We start from the raw sequence: 22,466 nt of genomic DNA, 5'->3' as shown, positions 1-22,466 counted from the left end.
AGGTCTCTGTGCTTTTGTACGTATTGCAAAAAAATCATGGCTGATGAGAGAGGCTATCAGGGTACTGAAAATATCACTGCACCCTGCCTCAGTCGTACTCTCAAGAGCCCTCAGCCTTGATGCAAACACTGGGATGGCTCATGACAGAAGTTATGCAAATATCAGAATTCCTTAACAGGTGGATGTCAGTATGGGGGAGTCACTATGCTGCCTTGAGAAAGAGATCCTGTGAGGCCCTGAAATGTCGTTTTTGTTTGTGCCTTGCATGATACCTTATTCGCAATAAACAGAGAAAAACACATTTACATGGAGGGCTGATGACTTTGCATTGTTGAGTAAGGGGAATGAACATACCTAGGAAGGCAGTATTAGCATGTAGACTGCCATAGAAAACACCTGCACATGATGCTGAACCTCTATTTTTGAACGAGCTGAACTGCATGAATGAAAGAGGTGAGCAAGGGACACATTAAGGCTGGGGAGGAAGAGCTTGATAATGCTGAAAGTCCTCCAGCCAGGAAGGACTTGAGGTAGGCTGTGTCTGACTGTGCTGAGCTTTGATAGCATGCATTTGAAGATGTAGCAAAAGTGCAGTGAAATGAAAGTAAGCAATTTTCAGTACAGGAGGAGTATGTAAAACGGAGTAAGACTGAAGGCAAGACTGGAGCTCACCTTTAACAACTTTCACTCTCATCTGTAACATATATCGGTTGCTGAGCAGGGATAAGTTCAGGCACTTCTGGACACGAGTCTGAAACCACCCCAAAGCCGCCCAATAACTCTTTCTGCATACAAGAAGCTTCGGGGCAGGATATGCCTTTACGGCTTATGATTGGCTGTCCACTTTTACAGCTTCCTGGCAGGGCAGCTGATCCCCATTTCTGACCTAGATTTGTAGCAGCACTATGAAATAATCACTAACATACAAAAGAAATGCCTGACCCTCTTTTATAACTGTACTGCACTAAAACACGTGTTGCTGTTTCTGCGCATGCGTGTTAGAAAGATGCATGGGGGTGCCATTAAGAAGGGGGGGTTGCATGGTCAGGATGTGAGATTGGGCAGACACACAGCACTAGATCTCTGCTCTTACTGGCATCCTTCTGCAATCCTGAAAGCACCTTTACTCCACATTTCTTAGGAGCTGTGGTGTGAGTTCCAGAGGTATTGTCACCTGGATCTAGCCAGTTGCATGTTTCTAGCCAAGCTGCGGACCAGGAGGCCTCCTGACAATGCCAATTGGTGAAACATGTCGGGGCGGGTCTTGTCGGCACTGACATCACTTCCAGTCCATGGGCCATCTGGACTAACCATTGAGGAGCGCGTTCCAGATTCCTCTATAGCTGAGCAGAACGATTGTGGCTTTCACTATGAGTTTGTGCTATGATATTGTGTCAATAATTTCTGGGCACCAACAAATGTGAATGTAATGCAATTTTTAATCTGAATAAAATGTGTTTTTATGGTTTTAAACGATGAGTACCCCGTTTCTTTGTCTATGAGTGGAGCTTATTAGAGTCAGTGGAAGAAAAGGATAGGTGACAACACCATAATGTGACTTAAGACCTGTTGTTTGACAAAGGTCCATCTATCGTAGTGAGTTTAAGGCTGTCCAGAGAAGTGTGCACAGAAATCTTAGCTGGTGTAATGGAAGTGGTTGCTTTTTTGGAGTGGAGCAGTCATATGAATTTTGAGTGGAGCACTTTTATGAACTTTTTATTGGATCATCAATTGAATAATACAACTGTTGATATAAGCGGACCGGCCACTGATATGCACTTTAACTAATTGATTGCGGATATTGATTTTATGTACTTTGTTATTTAGTATTTGTATTGCTGGCGCTGATTTTCACGTATTTAGATTTGAATTTGGTGTCATCACACTAATTTAATGCAACAGCTTTTTCCTGCTTAAAGTCATTCATGGATTTTGGTATTATAGAGAGGGCTTAGCGCCGTTCACAATTTTGTATTTCTCTATTTTCCACTGGTATTAGTATCCTTTTAGTTATCACTTTGACTTCCCATGGCTTCACAAAACCCTGACACCTTTGAGCAGAGCTCCATCCAAAAGGGGACGTTCCACTTTAAGGATGAGTGTCCCCCGCACCCCATTAAGAATTGGCAACTTTGGGGAGTGGGTGCCCATATTTAACAGATACCTGCTCCCACTTCCACTATGATAGCCTAGGTCAGTGGTGGGCAACCTTTTTTTCAACTGAGCCAAATCTCGCCAAAACCACGATTGAAATTTATTTTGAGAGCCACATTTTTAAAACTGAAAATACATAGGATGGTACACTGTTTTTAGTTTCAATAAGTTTTTATAGTAATTCATCCCCCATAGTAAATCATCCCCCATATAGTAAATCATCCCCCATATAGTAATTCATCCCCCATATAGTAATTCATCCCCCATATAGTAATTCATCCCCCATATAGTAATTCATCCCCCATATAGTAATTCATCCCCCATAGTAATTCATCCCCCATATAGTAATTCATCCCCCATATTAAGTCCCCAAGTCTCCCCTGTGTCAATTCACTTACCTTTGCTCCGCACGTTCCTCTCGCCGTGTTCCCGCGCCGTTCCGGTCTTCAGGGCGGACTGTGAGAGGAGCCTAGCTACCCTCCCCTCACGCTCGTCACGCTGCCCCGCCTACACACACCCTGACAGCCACATCCGCGCGCCGGATTAAAAGGTCCTGACTTTTGGGGCGGCCGCCCGAGAGGAGGGAGGGGAGCGGGCGCCCGGCACACAGAAGAGCCGCATTAGCGTGTGTAAAGAGCCGCGGCTTGCCGACCACTGGCCTAGGTGATTGGAAGCAGACGTTCTTTTCCCAAGCCCCATCCCCCCCGCAGTTCTCTGGGACACGTGACAGGTCCCAGAAGACTGTGGGACAATTCACAATGCACCACGCAAAACAGTGGACATACAGCTGTAAAGCCACAAGCTTTCACAGCCAGGTGCCCACAGCTAAGATGCCGGAGGCAGGGACAGAGGACAACCAGTGAACCAGGCTGCTGTAAGGGCACCGCTGGATCGAGGGACAGGTGAGTGGCTGTTTTTTAAAAGTCAGCAGCTACAGTTTTTGTAGCTGCTGACTTTTAATTTTTCACAAGAGACTGGAAGTACGCTTTAACTCTAACTAAAAACAGGCCTTAAATGTTTTAATATGTCAAACTTCGTGCCCTGAATATATTATTGTTGCAAGACATCACATGGTCAGCAAAATTTTTGCTTTAACCTCCCTGGCGGTATTCCCGAGTGTAGCTCGGGGTAAAGTTTCAGTACCACAAACGGTAACCCCGAGCTACAGTTGTGTCCAAAATTATTCAACCCCCAATGCTGTAAAGGGGTTTAGGGACTATAGTGTACATTTGGAATTGTATTCAGAATCAAATCCTACAAGGACGTTGTAACTACCCAAATGCAACTAAAATGACATCAATTGTTTATGTAATACAGTAGTAAATGGTTCTTATGTGGTTTCTTCATTGCCACAATTATTCAACCCCTTAAAGACTACCACTCTGAAGAACAGAGGTTCATACAGGTGCTTTCCATCAGGTATTGAAAACACCTGTGGATGTCACCGAGCAGCAATCAAGCATAATAAGCACCAATTAGGCAGCTTTAAAATGACTGTGATACTCAGCTCCTTCTAGACATTTACTGGTGTGGTTACAAACATGGTGAAGGCAAGAGAATGGTCCAGGAAGACAAGAGAAGAGGTGATTTCTCTTCACAGGAAGGGCAATGGCTATAAGAAGATTGCAAAGATGTTAAACATACCAAGAGACACCTTAGGAAGCATCATTCGCAAATTCAAGGCAAAGGGCACTGTTGAAACGCTACCTGGTCGTGGCAGAAAGAAGATGCTGACTTCGACTGCTGTGCGCTACCTGAAGCGTAGAGTGGAGAGAAGTCCCCGTGTGACTGCTGAGGAACTGAGAAAAGATTTGTCAGATGTGGGTACAGAAGTTTCAGCCCAGACAATAAGACGCACACTGCGTAATGAAGGCCTCCGTGCCAGAACTCCCAGGCGTACCCCCTTGCTGTCTCCAAAGAATAAGAAGAGTCGACTGCAGTATGCCAAAAGCCATGTGGACAAACCACAAAAGTTGTGGGATAGTGTTCTGTGGACTGATGAAACAAAATTAGAACTGTTTGGGCCCATGGATCAACGCTATGTTTGGAGGAGGAAGAACAAGGCCTATGATGAAAAGAACACCTTGCCTACTGTGAAGCATGGTGGAGGGTCAATCATGCTTTGGGGCTGTTTTGCTTCTGCAGGTACAGGGAAGCTTCAGCGTGTGCAAGGTACCATGAATTCTCTTCAGTACCAGGAGATATTGGATGGAAACGTGATGCAGTCCGTCACACACCTGAGGCTTGGGAGACGTTGGACCTTTCAACAGGACAATGATCCCAAGCATACCTCCAAGTCCACTAGAGCATGGTTGCAGAGGAAAGGCTGGAACATTTTGGAGTGGCCATCGCAGTCACCAGACTTAAATCCGATTGAGAACCTCTGGTGGGACTTAAAGAAAGCAGTTGCAGTGCGCAAGCCTAAGAATGTGACTGAACTGGAGGCCTTTGCCCATGAAGAATGGGCGAAGATACCCGTAGATCGCTGCAAGACACTTGTGTCAAGCTATGCTTCACGTTTAAAAGCTGTTATAACTGTAAAAGGATGCTGTACTAAGTACTAAGATTGAATGTCACTTGGGGGTTGAATAAAACTGATAATGCTGTGAGCACAGAAAAGACATTTGTGGTTATTTCATTATAACTGTTATGTTATATTTGTCTGACCTACAAGTGCCTCTTTAATGTAAATGTAAGCAAGATGACTGAATGATCAAAAGCAATGTCAAACTGGCCAAAACACTCAATTTCAGTGGGGGTTGAATAATTTTGGACACAACTGTACACTGGGGCTTACCATGCGACGCTGCTCCAGGATCTGTTCTTCTCTTACCTTGTCCTGCGCTCCCGTGATGTCCCTCCTGCAGTGTCCCCGGCAATGTCCTCCGGCGGATGCCGGCATCTGTCTTCTGGGTTCCGTCCCCTGGGACGTCGGGACGTACGGGGACGGAATGGCGGGAAATTTGAAAATGACAAAAAGTGACATTCACTAAAATCACATAGTAAAACATTACTGTATCAAACCATTTCACATACAGTTTGTCCCTAGTGCTTTGTCCTGTGCCCTGCCTACATTTTTACTGTTCTTTCTGCCTGGAAACTGAGAAACGTCCATGGCGTCCAAAAAAGCGTCCCTTTAGGTCAAAATCGGTTTTAGACCACCTAGAGAACAGCGATAGTAAATTAGAACTACTTGCAGAATTGAGTGATGATTCGTGGGGAAATTCGTCATCAGACACTGAAAACGATTTTGCGACTTTGCTCAGTGATGTGCAAATTTGGCGCTATATTTCAGTGTTTTTGGTTTGATTATATTATTGAATTAAATTTATTATATTTTTTTTTATGATTATTAAATTATAATTTATGATGTCGTGTTTCAAATTTTAACATACCCGGGATATTTACTAGACTCTTGTTCGGACAGATTTCAGTGAGTTATTCCTAAAAATTACAAGCCTACAATAAAAAAAATACATATTTCCATGCAAAAAAATTACCGCTTTGAGCACAGAAATATGGACATAATCAGGCCGCTAGGGAGGTTAAAAACTGGCTGCAGAGGATTTTCCACGCTATATGCTCCACTTTCTCTAGAAGGGTCTCGGTTCTCATTAGGAAATCTCTTCCTTGTGTCGTTGAAGGTGTCCACACTGATCCCTATGGCAAAATATGTCATAGTAGTTTTCAGCTTATGTAATCAGAGATATATGTTTTAACTAATTTGTATATACCTCCTCTCTTTTCAGACAGCCTCTTTTACACTGTTCTGGAGAAGGTGACTGCATACTGCCCAGCAAAGTTATTGATAACAGGAGACTTTAATGGCATCTGATCTAGATAGATCCCCCAACAAGAAACATATAACTAGCGATCTTTCAGCATGGGCTATGGCTGATGACCTTACAGAGGTCTTGTGATGGAAACACTCCTCCTGTAGAACTTTTTCTTGCTTTTTTACTATGCATGAAACCTCCTCTCATATAGAGCTATCCACCCAGATGCCCCTCTGATTACAGTCCTTTAGTTTTAACCCTCTGGGCTTGCCACTCCCAAAATGGGTCTACGCGGTGCTTGGGCACTCAATAGATTTCATATCCTGACTTTAAAGAAGATTCCTGTAAGTACGCAGTATTACTTGATAACAAAGGGTCTGCTTATCAAAATTCAGTTAGGGACATATTTAGGCATTTTCCGGGGATCAGTATATTTCCCCCATAGTGGCTATTAGGTCTTAACAAGCCTGTGTTACACAGCAGTTACAGAAGGAGATAGATGCACAAGCTGCCACCTATGCATCCCTCCCCTACTGCCGCTAATTTTGATCTACTCATGTTTGCTAGGAGAGAGTTGCATTTACACCTGGCTGAGGTCACAAGACCATCATGACAGACCTCTCACTAATCTGAAATTAAAGCCTAGTACACAAGATCAGAAAATCGTACAAAAAGTACCACTTCAGAAGCGAACGTACGATAATCTGATCGTGAGTAGACAGCTTTTATCTGAAATTTTTCGAAGGGACAAGCGGGAAAATTTTTCTCGTATTATACCAGATCGTACAATTTTTGTTTAATCAGTAATTTTTGTCCAAAAATACAATACAAATACATTACGTCACTTTCAAATTTTTATTCTGTGTGCACTCCTTGATCCAAAGGCACTAGTTTAGCTCTCTGAGAAATATCTTATGAAACCATTTACTACAGAGGTCCTCTTGGCTATCCATTCATTCCCTAATGGCAAGGCCCCTGGGCCAAATGGCCTCCCTGGACTTTTAAAGGCTCATGGGGAAGCCCTGGCTCCTAAACTGGCATCTATATATACTCATTATCTGGAGGGAGACTCTCTTCCTAGCTCTATGTGGGAGGCGCACATTGGGGTTGATTTACTAAAACTGGAAAGTGCCAAATCTAATGTAACTCTGCATAGAAACCAATCAGCTTCCAGGATTTGTGTCAAAACGTAACAAGCTGACGTTAGAAGCTGATTGGCTAGCAAGCACAGTTGCACCAAATTTTGCAATATCCAGTTTTAGTAAATCAACCTTATTGTGTTAATCCATAAAAGTACTAGGGATCCTAACCCTATGTGTCTCCTACAGGCCTGTGGTCCGCTTAAACTGCCATTTAAAAATCTTAACCAAGTTTTTCAATAACATACTCAGTCAGGTTGTCGAGGACCAAATAGGCTTTCATTCACCGCATTTTAAGGAAGGCAATAGAGTAGTTGACTCTATTGATATTGACAATACGTTTTTTATACCATAGAGTGTTCCTACTTTTGGGAGGTCTTGAGAAGGATGGGCTTTCTCCTCCAATGGCTACGCACTATATGTCACACAGTTGTGTCTATAAGCCTGGGAGAGGAGGGTCTCTCTGCTTCATTCTCAACATTTAGGGGAACCCAGCAGGGCTGCCCTCTCTTTCCAACCCTTTTTGCCATACTTATGGAACCAGTAGCTAAGGCTCTTCGTACCTCGCCTAATATTAAAGGTCTCTGCATTGCCTGGTTAGAGGAGACAGTGACTTTCTATGCAGACGACCTCCTTCTGTTCTTGAATTATTATTATACAGTATTTATATAGCGCCAAAAAGTTTGCTCGGCGCTGTACAATATAGTGGGGGACAGTACATGACATCTCTTGAATGATGCAGTTCTATGCCTACTGGGAACTCTTCAAGTTCTTAATGCCTTCTCAGAAGCCACTGGTCTAATATTTAACTGGAGTAAGTTGTTTCTTTTCTCAATAGATCCTGGTGCTTCCGCTTTAGCATCCTCAGACCTTCCATTACAGTGCGTTCAGTGTTTCAAATATCTGGGGGTTGTAGTCTCTCGTCAAGCTACAGGTTACATCATGAATCTGCTGCCTGTATTGCTACATGTAAAAAAGTTAAACTGAAGGCATGGAGAAAGTTGTGGTTGTCGCTCCTGGGCTGTGTCAACCTTGTTAATATGAAAATTCTACCTAAAAATTCACCACAATGGATTCCTAAGTCATTCCTTACCCAGTTTAACCAACTTTTATCCTTGTTCTTATGGGGTTCCCAAACCCGAAGATATAAAATGGCTACTGCTATGCGACCTATAGCCTGTTGTGGAACAACCCCTCTCTGCCTCATTTCTATACAGTTCCAGATCACCATTGCTGGGCCAAATTTAAGATTAAAAAGATCTCAAAGTGGAAAATCGTACTTAAAGGGTTACTAAACTCACAATAAAATCAGTCTGTATATGCAGTAAACCATGCTTGTTATGCTCAATGTGGAACCTAAGGGGTTAATCCTCTGCATTGTGTAAAAAGGATGTTTGATCCTGTTCTCTCCGATCCTCCCCTTCTTTCGCAGTCCCCAATCCATCTGCTGACAGAACAGAGGCTTGGGGGCAAGCTGCACATGCTCAGTTTGGTGTGTGTGTATTGCTAGAGTGTATTTTTTTTCTTGGGAGAGTGTATGTGAACAGAATGAAGCCAATCAGCGGGTCAGGGGTCCTGCAGCCTCATAAGAAACAGGGAAGAATGAAAGCTCCTCCTTTAAGCTTTAACCAGTGCTCAGCTGGACACTGATAGAAGTCACAAGACTGCTCTAACTGCTGATGAGAAAAGGTATTTAGCAGTTTATATTTACTAAAATAATTGCATTTACATGTTTTGTTATACTGTGAATGCAGGGTCCTGGGTTTAGTAACACTTTAATGCCCCTTTCTCATATCTGCACAAAATACAATGAACCGGCCAATTATCAATTTAGATGCCTGCAACTTCCCCCCATGCCTTTAGTAGCCAATTTGCACACTAACAAATGGATCTCGTTTCCTCTGATCTTAAAAACGCTGCTCAGAACTGATAGCCTGGAGAAACCAACATCAGCTCTGCAAAACTATTTATCTATTTTAGCCCTTCTGGATTTGTCCTCCCTCAAACAAAAATTGCCCAGAGATATTTCGGACCTGGAAGATGAAGATTGGACGGACATCTGGGACTTACCAGCATCTAGTATCTACCAGAGATAGACTCCATTTAAAATTTCCCACAGGGCCTACAAGTCAATTCAACACCATCTCCGGTCTGCTGGAGATGCTACCATTCACTGGGAGATTTTTTCCATATGTTTTGGACCTGTCCTGCCATCTCATAATATTGAGGGGAAGTTGTGCTCTGATCAACACTATTGCTTCTCTTGGTTTATTAGTTTTTGTGCCACTCTCATGTGTTTTTCCTAAAATCTACAACAGGCAGATATTGTGGGATAACATGTAGTGGTAGCAAGAGCATGAAGGACACCATTGCATGAAATAAATGTTCATTTCATGCTCATGGTCAGAGCCAATTTTTTTTTCATTTCCATTTTTATATTTGCTGACAAAAACTTTGTTCAGTGTATCACCTCCCTTACAGATACAAACTGCAAAATATATCAGACTGAAAAGGATACATGCTAAATAGTGGTTTAAGAATTCATGATCCGAGGCTGGCATGGACTGGAAAAAACTTTCCCTGTAGGACTCGAACCATGGTGTAGTTGCTGAAAATATAAAGATACTGAAATAAAGACCATGCCTTGAAGTATAACTAAAAGGCAAAACTTTTTTTTTTTTAGGTTTTGGATAGAGTGCAGAGGAATTATAACATTTTCAGTTTTTAATGCTGTCTGTGTCCCCGTAAGGAGATTTATCCTCTCTATTTGTTCTGTTTACTATTATCCTTGAAAGAGAAAGTAAAAAAAGCCCAAATTTTGGGTTGCCCGCAGAAAGGGGAAATATTCCACTAGGGACACTAGTTCTGTTGAGGATTTTCCATAATTTGCAGGGATTTCCCCCCACTGACTGTTGACTATCGGACAAGAAGTGAAGGGAAATCTCCACAATGGGACTCATATGGTGAAAAAAAAATTTGACAGGGGTTATAAACACTCCATTGCTCTATCCAAAACGAAAAATGTTTTGCCTATAGTTCTACTTTAACAACCAAATTGATCAGGATATTAGTAGGGTTTGGATACAGACTAAAGCAAGATATACACTGGTGGATTTTGGAACATTCGTACAAAAAATTCCCAGTACATTTGACAGCTTGACGAATTTCATTCAAAAGTTGTTTCAAATTTCACTTGTTTTCAACATTCTTATTAGGAGTGAATGGACTTTACTGAATGAAAACCACATTCACTGTTAGAAATTTGTTTGAGAAAAATTTTCCTTCCTACCCTTTTAAATTTTCTCATCACTGCGGTCAAAAAAATGAACATCAATTTGCACACTCTAATTTGAAAAATTGAACAAACATTCTTAAAACAAAAAATTTTAAATTAAAATCTACTAGTGTATAACCAGCTTAAGTAGATAAAAAGACTAACTGACCAGAGGAAAAAAACACTGCAAAATGTGAAACGTTTTTGTTATATTGCAAAAAGACAAGAAAATCCATATTAACCAACATACAGTATGATCAAGTCACCAGAGACAAGAATGGTTAGCAGCATTGAGTAAATAACACACCTAATTTGGTAATTATATTCCAAAACACAAAAAAAAACAATTAAATAACAAGCAAATCACATAGCAGTAATCATATAGTTTCCTGTAAAAAGGGCAATTTTTTCTTTTAATAGCAAACAGATCACTAAATCTACAATAAAGCCATAGCCTTCTAAAATATTTCGACTCTAAAGCCCCTTTAGTAGGGGGAATCTAGCTGGTGTGTGTGTGTGTCTCCTGGCATTTTTATGCACTGGGGAGGCATAGGTGAAGAGCCCAGCCTCACTTTGTCTTCTGCATTCCAAGCATGCATTACTGATTGCTTAGGGCACTAAGCAAAAGTATAACTTCATACAGCAGTCAGCCCCTTCCAGCCACAGCATGCCATTGACTTTGACAGGCTATAGACAGAGGGACTGGACCTTGCACCTGTGCCTCCCGTGTACACAAAGTCAGGAAGGCATGCACAGCAACTAGACGCCCCTATGTGTATGAGGCTTAAAATTACAATTTTTCACTTCACACTTCAATTTTCGCACATAGGTTCCAAAAACCAATGTTTGAATGAGGAAATTACAAAAACACTGTGCAAAATCATATGATATTACTGTGTCGGAAACACATTACAGCAGACATTATCCTTGAAAGAGAAAGTAAAAGAAAAGCCCAAATTTTGTATGAGGAGTATTGTTGATGAAAAGTAAATACTGTGCTCTCTTGTCTATACATTTTCATCACTTGTTGTTGGGAGTCCCTTCACAAGTCAGTTTCCCACAGTAAATAGCTTCCATGACACTCAATGAAAAGGTATTTTACATGAAAATCCTACATCTACGTGCTCAAGCTTAGTGATTTTTTTCGTATTTTTTTTTAAGGAGACATTTTTGTACTTGTATGCATAGAAGCAGGACTGTGAATGGGAAATGCACAAAATGCATCTGTTAAATGTATTTTAGCGTATCTGCACCATCAAAAATATCGGTTTCATATTTAGCTTAACATGGTGTTTGAAAAATGTATGTAAAGGTAAAACATATTTGTAGTTTTGGATGGATTGGGGTAGAGTTCAATCCTCTGCAAAGTTTTTATTGCTGTGTCACTGCTAGGTAGATTCATCATTCTGTTTGTGTGTCACTTAGCAATTAATTAGGTAGAAGTTCTGGAGTTGAAAGGTGAGCAAGGAGATGAATGGAATTTTTCCAGTGAGGACAAATGCTCTGGTAACAACTGTCTAAATTGAGGATTCTCACTTGGAAAATGTCCTCTCGAGTCTGGTTGCATCTACGAGACAGGAAGTTAAAGGGAAAGCTCCCTAGAAGGATACAGGCAGCTAAGATAATGGCACAGATGTGATACATAAAAAAAAGTTTTGTCTTTACATACATGTTAAACAGACAGACTGCAACTAGTTGGGAACAAACAAAAAACATACATCTTCTTTCAAAGCGCTGAAGCAAAGGAAAGAAACTAAACAAATGTCAAACTTCTATTTCTTCTTTAATTTCCCCTCCATATTTTTCCATCCTATTCTACAAAGATGCCTGACCATAAGCAAAAGAGATTCATACAGCATTCTAGTTGAGAGAGATATTTTATGACCCGATGTCCACACTATAAAATCCCCCCGATAAACCAGTGGTTTCAAGCCATTGAACGAAATGACCTTAGGCAAGCAGTGAACATGACAACAGAAAATGAGCTCTGAGCATCTCATACATTTGTTGTCATAGATCTCACAATTTAGGAGATGTTCACTTAACATTAAAAACTACTCGTGAACTAGCACAAGGAAAAGTCTCAGGATTACCATTGGCTTACTTTATGAATAGTTTTATACCCAGAGCTAGGACAGGACTAAGATCAAATAAGGCAAAGGCGTAGACAACATTTAGTAGTCTTTTAAACTAAAGAAGGCATTTAATCAGATTGACAAGAGTTGGATCATGCACTTCCAGTGGAGCCCAAGTAGCCATGTCAACATTTATTGTGCATTTTGCTAGTGTCACCATATACAAACCTGCCCCAAGCAATGATTTGTAGTGCTGCTGGAGTGAATGAATCTGAACAGAAGTAGTTGGAAAGCTGTTGGAGAAAATCAGTAGGACTAACATAACGGATGCTGAATTCCTATCGCCCGAAGCCCGGGATATGTAGTTCCGGGCGCCAGGCAGGTAGTTTTTTTTTTTTAACCTTCAGCCCTGCTACGGGCAAGCAGCAGGGCTCACCTGTCAGGTGGAAGCATTCGGGCAGCAGCACTGCCGCCCAAATGCTTCCACACGGTGCCAGTCTCTCCACCGCCCCCCCCACCACCATGTGAAGCTCCCCCCGCCCCCTCTCCCAGGCTCCGCTCACCACTGGAGGCTAGAGGGGAGGGAAGAGAGCGGTCACGTCGGCTTCCTTGCCCTTCTTGTCCTGCTCTGGAAGTGACCTTATGTCACTTCCAGGTCCCCGTTGAGAGATTCCCGGCAATTGAGGCCGTGAAAGAATTAATGTAGTGCAATGTGCACTGCATTACATTACAGTCAGGGGAGCAGAGGGGAGACATCTAGGGTCTTTTAGACCTTGAATGTCTCAAAGAGAACCTGTCACCAAAAAAATCATCACATAGGGGACATTGTCCACTGTGTGATGAAAAAAAAAAAGAAAAGAAAAGAAAAAAAAAAAAAAAAAAAAAAAGGGAAACAGCTGTTTTTTTTTTTTATTGTAAAAAATGAGAGTTACACCCAAGCACATAAAATCCCCCCCCCCCCCCAAAAAAAAATTGAGGCCCCCACAATTAAATGTAAAAGCACACGCTGGGGCACCTATGCATGAAAACGTTGATTGGTTGATTGCGATACACATTACATGTCGCCACACACGCCAGAATGAGAGCAATAATCCTAGCACCAGACCTCCTCTGTAACATTATACTTATGACCTAGAAGGGGCTTTAAAAGTGTCAACTATAGAAAATATAGGGTACTGAAGTTCGTCGCCATTTCACGAGTGCACGCAAAGTTAAGATTTGACAAGATGGATATCTATTTACTCGCTGCAACTTCATCTTTTATATTTTACAAAAATATAGGATAATGTATTTCTTTTTTTGGTGCCCTAAAATTAACGAACTTGTATTTTTTTACTGAAATTTTGCGGTAATATCGTGTGACATAAAAAATTGTAACTACCGCTATTTTATTCTCTAGGGTCTCTGATTTCAGAAAATATATATTTGGGGGTTTTGTGTAATCTTCAGGCCTATAATGATTTTTTTTAATCTTGTGCAAAAAAACTCAAAAATAGCCCTGGGAGCGAAAGGGATAAAGGATAAGCCGGACACTCCTCTTTCCTGACAAGCACCCCATCGGTGCTCATTACACTGCATGGTTTCTCTCTGCTCCCTGCTAGTCCCTGAATGAGATGCTAGAGACAGGCAGGGAGGGGAGGAAGAGATAAACAGCACAATGTTAAAATTATTAATCGTTTAAGTCACCATAAACCCCTTTTGTTTTTAAAACATTCCTAATATCACCTTCAATTTAAATACGGTTTTGGTTAAAAAAAAAAAAAAAAATTTTTATCTGGACAAGTACCGTATTTTTTGCTCCATAAGACTCACTTTTTTTTCCCCCAAAAAAAGGGGGGAAATGTCAGTGCATCTTATGGAGCGGCCAGTCTGGTATTTTCGACTCCGACACCATGTCAGAATACCGGGCCGACCGCTCAGCTCTTCTCTGCAGCAGGACCTTACCTGTTCCTCGGTCCAGCGCTGTACAGTCTTCCCACGCCGGCATCTTTAGTTTTGTGAATGGCATCTTCTGGGACCTGTCATGTGTCCCAGAAGACGCTGGGCCATTCACAAAGCGCAGCGCTTCTCACGCATGCACAGCCGGGTGTCCACACTAAAGGGAGGACAACTCCGTGGAAGTGGGAGCGGGTACCTGTCAAATTCAGGTACCCGCTCCACCTCCCTCCCCAAAGGTCCACAGTCTCTTGGTCATCCCCTGTACCGTGTCCGCAGTCTCTTGGTCATCCCCTGTACCGTGTCCGCAGTCTCTTGGTCATCCCCTGTACCGTGTCCGCAGTCTCTTGGTCATCCCCTGTACCGTGTCCGCAGTCTCTTGGTCATCCCCTGTACCGTGTCCGCAGTCTCTTGGTCATCCCCTGTACCGTGTCCGCAGTCTCTTGGTCATCCCCTGTACCGTGTCCGCAGTCTCTTGGTCATCCCCTGTACCGTGTCCGCAGTCTCTTGGTCATCCCCTGTACCGTGTCCGCAGTCTCTTGGTCATCCCCTGTACCGTGTCCGCAGTCTCTTGGTCATCCCCTGTACCGTGTCCGCAGTCTCTTGGTCATCCCCTGTACCGTGTCCGCAGTCTCTGGTCATCTCCTGTACCGTGTCCGCAGTCTCTGGTCATCTCCTGTACCGTGTCCGCAGTCTCTGGTCATCTCCTGTACCGTGTCCGCAGTCTCTGGTCATCTCCTGTACCGTGTCCGCAGTCTCTGGTCATCTCCTGTACCGTGTCCGCAGTCTCTGGTCATCTCCTGTACCGTGTCCGCAGTCTCTGGTCATCTCCTGTACCGTGTCCGCAGTCTCTTGGTCATCCCCTGTACTGTGTCCGCAGTCTCTGGTCATCTCCTGTACTGTGTCCGCAGTCTCTGGTCATCTCCTGTACCGTGTCTGCAGTCTCTTGGTCATCCCCTGTACTGTGTCCGCAGTCTCTGGTCATTCCCTGTACTATGTCTGCAGTCCATTGGTTCAGAATATTTTTTCTTGTTTTTCTGCTCTAAAACCTAGGACCGTCTTATGGTCAGGTGTGTCTTATGGAGCGAAAATACGGTGTATTGCCATGAAGAACAAGTAGATTGGGACACCGATTTAGTACCTTGGACAAGTAGTTTTTTTCAAAAATTTCCACACCCCTGCTAACATGAAACTTGTCATGTGTTAGGGGTTACACCTCGTTTAAGGCCTCATTCACATGTGCACCAATGCCCATACACCATGCATTAACTGTTTGAACATGTTCATTCTAATTTGACAGGTATGCAGGTGCGGGTTAGCGGCCCCCAATACTGACAGCCTCAATGCTCATGTCACTGAGGCCTTAAAAAGAACTTCAAGCCATAGGTTTTTTTTCCCCAATAAACATTTTATCCAAACAAAAATAATTATATAAAAGTTTATGTCATTAAGCCTGGGTTCACACTGATGCGGTGCAGAATTCGCAGCGTTTTCTGTGTGAACTCCGCACCGCATCAGAATTGCACCCCGCTCATGTGAAGCAATGCAGGTGTGTATGTTAACAACACCCCGAAATCGGTCCTCAAAATGTGGTGCTATGTGCAGAATCGGATCATATAAGTGTGAATATCCATGCAATCCGATTCTAGTGCGGATCAGCACAGTGGCTAAGTGGTTAGCACTTCTGCCTGGCAGTACTACTAGGGTTGTTGGTTCGAAGCCTAACCACGGCGCCACCTACCTGGAGTTTGCATGTTCTCTCTGTGCCTGCGTAAGTTTCCTCCCACACTCCAAAGACATGCTGGTAGATTAATTGGATCCTGTCTAAAACTGGCCCTAGTATGTGTATGTATGAATGTAAGTTAGGGACCTTAGATTGTATGCTACTTGAGGATTAGGGACTGATGTGAATCTACAATATACATATATGTAAAGTGCTGCGTAAATTGACGGTGCTATACAAGTACCTGAAATAAAAAAATAAATAGTGCGGACCAAAAAAAGGTCCTGCACCTTTTTGGTGCTGGTGCGGTGCGATTTGAGCCATACATTATGTATGGCTCCAATCGCACCCTACACAAATCGCATGTGATTTGCACAGGAATTCGGTGCGGTTCCTGTGCAAATCACATGTGATATACCGCACTAGTGTGAACCTAGCCTGAAAGTGATAAAAATATACCTGTTCATATACTTGTTGGATCAATATCAACATATCAGTCACATGGTCTCTACCCAAGAGGCATAATAGAAAGGCACTGAAGCAGTGCTGGGCAATCAGCAGCTATGCCTCAAAAGTGGTCCTCCAACAGGGATGGCTTGAGCATTGCCTCGGAAGCCCCAAACCTTTGTGCCTATATGAGCAGGTACATGCTATAAACTTTCACTTACATAGTCTTAAATACTACGGTTGCTGGGTATTTACAAAGAAACTGTTTAAGGCTTCATATACATTTTAAGGGGAATTTGTCAAGATAGAAATATAGGAGTCAGTGGTGATTTATGGTTTAAAGTGCAAGTTCCAGGGCGGTGATCCTCATCCTTCCTTCACTATTTTGGGAGTCACTGACCCTGAATATGAATGAATGAAGTAAGCAAAGTTTTAGGGCATCTGTTTTGCACATTCTTGTTCTTGGTCAATGACTTATCAATTAGTGAACAAAGGTTCATAATGAGCATCTCAACCCAAAACAAATAATTAATATATTGCAGCTTCCCAGTCTTTGGATGTGGGTTCTGCATCAGTTTCCTTTTTTTTAGGCTCACCTAGTAATCCAGAAAATAACACACTTGTCACCTCTGGGTGGCTATGCTCACTCTTCCACTGTATCTATGGAGGGAGCCACAGATGTCATTAGGGATGCATGGCTAAATCGGTCGCCGCAAATGGAGTTAACTGCATTTTGCAGACAGAAAAAGTTGCCAATAATGGCCACCAAAAGTAGAAAAGCTAATGCTGCCAGGCTAGCTCTGCCTCTCCTTCAAACACAGCATTTGGGCACCCCCTCATTGCGCATGATTTGCAGCCAACAGCCCACTGATTGGACTTTCAAGGCAGCTCAAGCAACACTGTCTTGACTGTCTCATTGGCCAGGGCTGTTCGAGCCGGCTTGCGATTGGTCGCCGTTATGGCTGTCTAGTTCTCTTTTTTTCTGTTGCAGTCAGGCTCGGGATGCTGTGCAGTCTCCATAGTGTGATAACGCTTACTGGAGGCGGCCTGTGGGCTCTGGTCGGGCCTAGGGATCGTCTGAGTTGTGACAAGGGGAGCCAAGGGTGGAGGAGGAAGCCACACTGTGCAGGGATGAGTGCTCCACTCAGCTTGGACACTGACTGATGAGTGAGGGAGGGGGACCGGAGCCAGACTCCCATCAGGGGTATGTGTGCTGTGCTATCCCTGGGCTTCATCTCCATGCCGACACCCAGACCAGGAGTCATTTCCATCCCGGTCAATTTCAGTTTTTGGCCAAATGCTTCTTGAATTTTTGGTTTCGGCACTAGAATATTCATTTGTGCACCACTAGATGTCACCCAGGCTACTGCATTGATTTGGACTACAAATAGATCTTCATCTGTTCATCTCCATTACATGAAATTAGTAGTTTACAAAACACTGTTTAAAAAACAGATAAGATACCCCAACTGAAAAGCTATTTGCAAAGCAGTCTTTGTTACCCTAAGGACTGATAAGCTGCAATATTATATATATATATATATATATATATATATATACACACACATATACATATACACACACATATATATATATACATACATATATATATACATACATATATATGTACACACACACACACACACACACAGTATCTCAAAGAAGTGAGTACATCCCTCACATTTTTTGTATGTATATTATATCTTTTCATGTGACAACACTGAAGAAATGACACTTTGCTACAATGTAAAGTAGTGAGTGTACAGCTTGTATAACAGTGTAAATTTGCTGTCCCCTCAAAATAACTCAACACACAGCCATTAATGTCTAAACCACTGGCAACAAAAGTGAGTACACCCCTAAGTGAAAATGTTCAAATTGGCCATTTTCCCTCCCCAGTGTCACGTGACTCAGTGTTACAAGGTCTCTATAGATCTATCTCTCGATGCAACCTCATCTTTTATATGTTTTACAAAAAAATAAGGCTATTTATTGCTTTTTTGTGCCCTAAAATTAACTTACTTGTATTTTTTACTGAAATTGTGTGGTAATATGTGACATAAAAAATTGGAACTACCACTATTCTCTAGGATCTCTGCTTTCAGAAATATATAATGTTGTGGGTTTTAATGTCATCTTCAGGCCTAAAATGATTTTTAAAACGTGTGCAAAAAAACGCAAAAACGGCTCTGGCAGTAAAAGGGACAAAGTATAAGCCCTGACCCACCCTTTCCTAATGAGCAGCCAATCGGTGCTCATTACACTGCAAGGTCTCTCCGCTCCCTGCTAGTCCCCGGGTGCGGTGAGGAGACAGGCAGGGAGGGGAGGAGGAGATAAACAGCACAATGTTCAAAATATTACACGTTTAAGTCGCCATAAAGCCTCGTTTGCCTTTAAAAGCCCCAGACATTCCTAAAAATCACCTCTGATTTAAATATGATTTTGGTTAATTTTTTTTTTTTATCTGGACAAGTAGATTGTCATCAGGGACAAGTAGACTGGGGCCCCGATTTAGTCCCTGGACGTTTTTTTCAAACATTTCTACACTGTGTGTGTAATCACTTAACTGGCCTTCGCTGTTCAAAAGGTTAACCACTACTGTTCCAGAACTGCTGCTAATTTTGTCTGAAAGTTCTGTTAAAGTTCCCAGAAGGTACAAATTACAACACAATATTGGGGTCTTTCAACAAGGCCATAAAGATGTCAACTCTATCACTGCAGGACCCCACAGTTATAAGTTGAGTCTACATTTTGGAGACTTAAAAGGGGAAATGGAGGAATAGGATACCACCATTTGATTTTACAAAGGCTATTGTAATTAGGAGGACTCAAGCAATAAACATACCATATTCATAGTGCATACTGCTTGCTTATCAAAATGTAACTATTGCTCTATGAAGATCCTATTCATTTTTTGCTTCTTTGCCAAAAAAAAAACCAAAAAACCAAACACGGTGACTGTACAATTTTTTTCTTGGACTGCTGAAACGAACACTGAGATGGAAGTGTGAGCACCTGTCGGGAGGACAGTATCCACTCAACTCTGTCTCCTGTGTCTGACAGGGAGGGTCTGTAGAGCAAGCTGCAGCAGTTGAAAGGAAGGAGAAAGCACATGTGGTGATCCAGGGACCGAGAGGCTGTTCCATTAAGTGCATGCTGACCCAACTGAACAATGGTTTTATGTGTCGGATAAGTTTGTTGGTTGAGAAGCTGGAGGGAGAGCCACACACATTCTTGTGATAGGTGCGGCTACACTTAATTCAGATGTATAATTATGTTAATTACCATTGCTTGAGCACAGGTTCACTTTAAACCAATATGTATTATGATACCTCTATAAGCACCCTGACTGACTTATCTCAGGGGAAGAATTCATCATCATTCCAAACAATCGGTGCTGTTCCTCAAAAATATAGGTCTGAGACCATTGGTGCATGCTCGGTGCATAAATAATCACACTTGGCCAAGACCGACTGTGTTAGGCTAATGTGTATGTGTTAAAGAATAAGTTCACCATTCATAAAGAAAAAAAATTAATATATATAAAACAGAACAATAATAATAAATGCAGTCGCGCTGTTTTTAAATGACAAAGACACATGTACATCTATAAAAATATTCGGTAATTAAAAAAAAAAAACAAAAAAGGCATAATGCAACAAAAAGTTAGCAGCATATTTTCAGAATGCAGGGTTAGTAGAATTACATAACATTTTAGATCACAGATAACCATCACCATAAATTGTTGTTGACAATTAGGAAAATACACAACTAGATCAGGAAGTAGCTAGATAGTCCTAGTACAACGGTAAGGGGGGATAATGATAGGACTGAAAAATGAATGAGGATTAGGGAGGAGTCATTTTTTTTCAGATCCAGTTGTAATACTACCTGAATAATACTTGGAATTGTTGAGCTCCATCAATGTGTCTTTCCAATTATTGTACCAAGGAACACTAGCTTTAAGAGAGCGATCTGACAGAAAGAACATGGCATTACTCAACTAAATACAATAATCAACATTACTTTAATAAAGGGGTGCAAATATGTCCTAAACATTGCAGAGGAATACACGGTAGACGTAGTCGCACTGAGGTAGTGTTTTATATCCACAGTTGATGCATTCTATTTTAATAAAAAAATACATTAACTAAGGGTTCAACTCATTAAAGCAGAGGTAAACTCACAAATTAAAGACAGTCACATTTAAAAGCTCACCTTACATATAGTATAGACCATGGGTAGTGAGCAATTTAGGAGAACATACCCCATTGCCCTTTTTTGCCTGTTTTTTATGTGAGGTTGGAAAGTGGCACAAGTGCAGATGCTGCTAAATTCCTTACATCCTTCAAGTGTTAGCATTTGATCTACGCTGTGTGGGGAGGTGTCAATCCTCCCCACTTTCCCAAAAATTTTCCAAAACTAATTTTCTATTAGCCAATAGCCATGGAGAAGGATTGGTGTCTGTTGTCACCAGAGCCACAGCAACTACAATTTTAAAACAAGACTTGGATTTTTTCATTTGCATTTAGTATTGATGTTAGTGCCTTCCGATGAAAAAAAATGGAGTGCGAAAATACACCCAAAACAGCACTAGATTTGGCGGGCAGGGGGTGGTGTAGCCTGCTGAAGTAGTTGTAATCCTCTGATGTGCAAAGTGAACAAAGCACATCATTCTATAGTGCGTACTTGCCTCAATCCAGAGCACTGAGTGTGATTTCTATCTGCAGTATCGTTCCTCTGCTATCTGCATGCGTCATTTCCGACAGGCTATGCCAACTCCAAGAGATGGAGGGGGGGACAGGGAAGGTGGTCTCCAGCACACATCCTTTGAATGACAACCTCAGCAGCACGTTTCCCTATATAACTGCGTGGGGGGGGGGGGGTTAATGACCATTCCCTCCACTCAGGTCTCATATTACACTCAACTCTCCTCTCTGAGCTGTGCAGTATACAACGTCAGATCCTCTACCCCTTCCTCTGCAAACTAAGAAAAGCCAAGTAAATTCTGGACTTTAAGCAAACATAAAGAGCCTATGGCTGCAGGCATTTGTTCCATCTTTGTGTATCAGAGGCTAGTCATTCCAGTGTGTATATGTAAGGGTTTACAAACACTTTATGGCTCCTTCACACAGAGCCCCTCCACTCTGTTTAGCACGGGATCCGTGAGCGGATCCCCTGCTGAACAAGAGCTCTCAGGTTTTTTTTTTTTACATCCTTGCCTGTTCATTTTATGCTCGGCGGACATGGCCAGACTCAAGATAGCTATATAGGCGGCCAGATGTAAATGGATTCGTGTCCATTTACATCAGTCTATGTCCGATCTGTCGCATTTAGGTCCAGAAAAACAGGAAAGGATGCAGTCCTTTTCAATTTTTTATAATGAACATGGACAGACTGGGAGGAAGACGGATGTAAAAAGTCTGCTTACATCAACCTGCCTATAAAACTGCATGGAGCTTACAATCAGGTCCGCCTGAAAAACTGACAGGCAGATCTGACGGGAAAGCCCATGTGAAAAGGGCCCTTAACCCATTGAACAAACTCATTCTAGGAATTTTAGCACTCCTGGCTACATTATGGGACTTCAAATTAGACATTAACTGAGTCTTATGTTGTGTAGAGTGGAGAGTTTACTTCCACTTTAATGAAAACCATTTAAAGTGAACTGCCAGCACAGTAAAAATATCCCCTTGAGCAGGGATGGTCACACACTGATCAATATTTGGCCAGTCCCTGTTGAACCAATTGACTTTCAATCAGAACATGGCCAACCTAACACTAAGCATTCTGGAAAGCTGTGATAATGCCAGATGATCTGCTGTGTCTAGATATTCAAATGTACACACAGATCAGTAGCTCCCAGGATGCACAAAAGGTGCTTTATCTGCATACAAAAGCATGTTCAAGCACCCTGTCATGTTATAGTTCTCCTTTTAGGGC

At 42.2% G+C, this 22,466-nt stretch overlaps 1 protein-coding gene across 1 annotated transcript in view; it reads right to left on the bottom strand.

Moving 5' to 3' along the window:
• LOC149461421 (trafficking protein particle complex subunit 8-like) overlaps positions 1-22,466 on the bottom strand; it is a 58,962-nt gene that overhangs the window by 15,835 nt on the left and 20,661 nt on the right. The window contains exons 3-4 of the mRNA XM_089678362.1: positions 20,415-20,498; positions 9,588-9,677 (exon numbers count right to left, since the gene is read on the bottom strand). Of these exons, the coding sequence (XP_089534488.1) occupies positions 9,588-9,677; positions 20,415-20,498 (174 nt within the window). The remainder of the gene's footprint in view (positions 1-9,587; positions 9,678-20,414; positions 20,499-22,466) is intronic.

The sequence above is a fragment of the Staurois parvus genome, unplaced genomic scaffold (genome assembly GCF_062004578.1).
Source record: "Staurois parvus isolate SC_StPar_1 unplaced genomic scaffold, SC_StPar_1.0 ptg000203l, whole genome shotgun sequence".
Classification (NCBI taxonomy): Eukaryota; Metazoa; Chordata; class Amphibia; order Anura; family Ranidae; genus Staurois; species Staurois parvus.
The sequence above is the reverse complement of the archived record's forward strand: the minus strand, read 5'-3'. Positions and strand labels throughout refer to the sequence as shown.